Genomic DNA, 3,664 nt, shown 5'->3' with positions numbered 1-3,664 from the left:
CAGTCCGAGGTACAAAATGTCAGTTGTTTATGTCATGTCAAAGGAGACTGAACAATAACAGAAAACTGCAGAAACAGGAATAAAATACTTGATATTTAAAAGTAAAAAAAATAGATTAAATCGATTAATCCACCAGATGGCAGTAATGCAGCTCTGCAGTTGCAAGCTGCGTTAATAAATTTCGAGGAAGAAGAAGCAGAATGGAAAGAAGAAGAATGGAAAGGTCCACACTCCTTATCAGTTGGTGGCGGTAATGCTTACTTAACGTTTCTTGCCAACCGCCAATAAATTCCAACTAAAAGAAGAAGAAGCAAATGGAAAATGAAGACGCTGAACTGTCAAATTAGAAGGTATGTACATAAAAACCGGTGTTCAGAATCAGCTGGTGAGATTCTGTGATAGAAGCTGGATTTGAAAGAGACTTGGTGGCTGCGCCAATGCCTGATAAACGGAGTGTAGAGAAATAACACAATATTCTCGGTTTTTAGCACATTAAGCATTTTGTGCTTTGCTAGACATGTTTACAATAGCATGCTGTGATAATGAACGGTGCCACAGTAAGAGAAACTGGCATGTTTTTAATTCTTTTTGCTCATTGTTACACTGTAACAAACAGACATGATCTGACAGCCATGGTCATGTTGTTTACTGAAGCGTTTTATGGGGATGAGAAGTTTGGTTCAGTCTAGGGTGTCCAAAGTGTGTCCCGGGGGCAACTTAGACTCAAGAAATATTCCAAATTTCTGAGAACCTCAAAACAATAAAAAAAAAATCATTTTCAAAACGTTTTTATTTGCTGTAAGCCATAATCATCTAGATAAACAGAAAAATTAGTGAAAAGTTGAATGAGTTCCAGGTTTTTGAATTGATGTACTGAACCTTTTCCTGTACAGAAGTATTTTATATTTCTTAAATTTATATTATTGACTGTTTATTGAATAGAAAAGCCTTTGGAAAAGTATACATTTTATTTCATAGTAATTTAGAGCTTTTAATGGTTTGCACACATTTTTGAATGGAATTATGAAAACAAAATGTGATGTTCTATGAAGTTTATTCTAGATTGCCTCAAATCTGGACAGATTAATACACAAATATTTAAATACATACACATTCAATAATATCTGGTTAAATGTCCTTTAGTAAGTTGCACTGCAAACACAATGTATCTTTGGATTCCGTCACCCAGGATATTATGATGCAGATGTTATATACGGTGAGGATGATAATTATTTGATCATCTGCAAATTTTATATTTCTTACTCACTTTTTGTGTGCAATAATATGTTGCTTTCTCTTTTACCTGCAGAGTAGCATGGGTCACCACGGAAGCAGCATTAACTCCCTTGTGTTTCCTGTTGTGATGGGATGCCTTGCTGCTTTGATGCTCAGCAGTGCCTTGATATACCTGTACCTGGATGCTGTGTATCAGTCGGAGGAGCAGCTGGTGAACACACACTCTGGCTGTCTCCCTCAACACTTTAAACTGCCGGTCATGAAGAACTGTAGCCCCTGGCTCCAGTGTTCACAGATTGAAGCAGAAGTGCGCAAGATAAAGCTGATTGGCCTGGGAGCTGTGAAGAAGGTGTGTTTACCTTTAAATTCAGCCTTGGTTTAATAGATAGATTAAAAGATATGAAAGTGAGACCAAAACAAACTTAAGTAATTAGTAAATAGAAAAGCCTTTTCATACCTTTTTACAGAATGGAAGTAGAAGGAGACAACATGGCGGCATTTGGCTATGAAATGAGGTTATGAATTAGCAAATGAATGATTTTCTTTGTGTGTTTTCTTGTTTTGTCATTCTCATTGGTTGCTAATCATTCCCCCAGTTTGCCATTTCATAGCAATGTATTATGAATCTGCATTATGAATGCAGATTCATAATGCATGAATCTGCATTATGTATTATTGAAGTGTTAAACTTTTCCAGTTAATCACGTTAACATTGACAACCCTAATTTAAATATAACTGGAATGTTCTGTGTTATCTTTCCTTAGGTTTATCTGGCAGAATGGAGAGGTCATAAGGTGGCTCTGTCTGAGCTGGCCTCCCTGGAATACCGAGAAGATTTTCTCCATGGACTGTCGATGTTACTGGACCTTCAGGGCCCACATGTGGTGCAGTTGGTGGGGTTTTGCCTTGAAGACGACATCATAGTTACCCAGCACCATCCACACGGCTCGCTGCTAAACCTAGAAGATGTTCTAGCACAGCAGAAATACCAGCATCTAAATACTTGGCACCTCCGACTGAGACTGGCCACAGACTACGTCTCCATCCTCCACTACCTCCACAACAGCCCGGCTGGGCGGCGGGTGATGTGTGACTCCAACAGCCTGGAGAAAACCCTTTCCCAGGTCCTGCTGACAAATGACTTCCACCTGGTAGTGAACGACCTGGACGCTCTGCCTGAAGTAGACGCATCTAAGGGCGCCCTGGTGAAATGCGGCAGCCGAGAGCTCACTGGAGACTTCGTGGCCCCAGAGCAGCTTTGGCCTTTCAGAGACAGTGGGCAGCCATTTTCAGACGATCTAATGCCATCATACAATGAAAAGACCGATATCTGGAAGATTCCAGATTTGACACAGTTCATAATGGGAAGGACTCCAAGTGGAGATTTAGTTCATTTTCATCTTTTTCAGATCCATAAGCAATGCAAAGATGTGGACCCTAAACTCCGGCCTTCTGCTCTTGATGTTTTGAAGGCATACAAATCGGTCTACAGTGCAATCGTACGAGAAACATCTGGACACAGAGATATGCTGTAGGATCACTCTCTGAAATTGATGGTTACAAAGACTTCAGAACTGTGGTTGAAAGGTGTCTGTTTAGACCAGTGTTTCTCAACCCTGGTCCTCACCGCCCCCCTGCTCTGCATGTTTTAGATGTGCCTCTATTCCAGAACAGCTGATTCAAATGATTGCATGACCATCAAGTACTGCAGAAGCCTGTTAATCACCAGAGATACAATTCAGGTGAGTGAAAGGGAAATACCTAAAACATGCAGGACAGGGGGGCGGTGAGGACCAGGGTTGAGAAACACTGGTTTAGACTAAAGGTGTTTTCACAACTTATAGATTGCTTTTAGATTGAAAAACGTGTTCACCTCCTCGCCTGTGGGGGCGCTGCGCCAAGAACCACTGAAGAAGAACATGAGCGCAACTTCCTTCTTTACAAATTATAAACAAAAAGGGAGTGGCATCAAATTTTAGCAGTTTTTTTCTCTTCTTTTGTGTCGTTGCTTCAGTGGTTCTTGGTGCAGCAGAAAGGTGAGGGAGGAACAGGCTGAAACAAGTTGGAACAGGTTGCTGGATCATTTGGTACAATGCAGTGAGAAAGAGAACCACAGCAGCTGGAAATTTAACAAATGTTGCAATTTTTGTCCCGAACTGAACTGAGTCTATCGAACTATCAGGTCTGAAAACACTCTAAATTCAGATTGGGCCTGTGAGTTCAAAAAGTTCATTTTTCAATGTATTTTTATAGCCTGATTAAAGGCATCTGGTAAAAGATGTTCATGAATGTTCAGTGTTTGGGGGGGGAAGACGGTTCCAGACAGACCATCATTATAAAAATACTCAAGTCAGAGGATGTAGGAAACTGATTTGCTATTAAATGTAATGTTTGTATGTTTACTAAAATAAACTTAAGTAAAAATTA

At 40.1% G+C, this 3,664-nt stretch overlaps 1 protein-coding gene across 1 annotated transcript; it reads left to right on the top strand.

The window, feature by feature from the left end:
• Nucleotides 1-3,664, top strand: pomk (protein O-mannose kinase). Its single transcript, XM_014994955.2, has 3 exons — nt 1-350; nt 1,310-1,585; nt 2,002-3,664. The coding sequence occupies exons 2-3, from the start codon at nt 1,316-1,318 to the stop codon at nt 2,770-2,772; spliced, it is 1,041 nt and encodes a 346-aa protein (XP_014850441.1). The 5' UTR covers nt 1-350; nt 1,310-1,315; the 3' UTR covers nt 2,773-3,664.

Source organism: Poecilia mexicana, unplaced genomic scaffold (genome assembly GCF_051168715.1).
Source record: "Poecilia mexicana isolate PSO_F unplaced genomic scaffold, ASM5116871v1 scaffold_12, whole genome shotgun sequence".
NCBI classification, from domain to species: domain Eukaryota; kingdom Metazoa; phylum Chordata; class Actinopteri; order Cyprinodontiformes; family Poeciliidae; genus Poecilia; species Poecilia mexicana.
Note: the sequence above shows the minus strand (reverse complement) of the source record. Positions and strands in the feature narration are given on the sequence as shown.

Bases quoted from the DNA above. Each gene is read 5' to 3' on its own strand.
- pomk (XM_014994955.2), top strand. From the start codon at position 1,316: ATGGGTCACCACGGAAGCAGCATTAACTCCCTTGTGTTTCCTGTTGTG. The intron at 1,586-2,001 runs GTGTGTTTACCT...ATCTTTCCTTAG, and splicing joins GCCTGGGAGCTGTGAAGAAG to GTTTATCTGGCAGAATGGAG.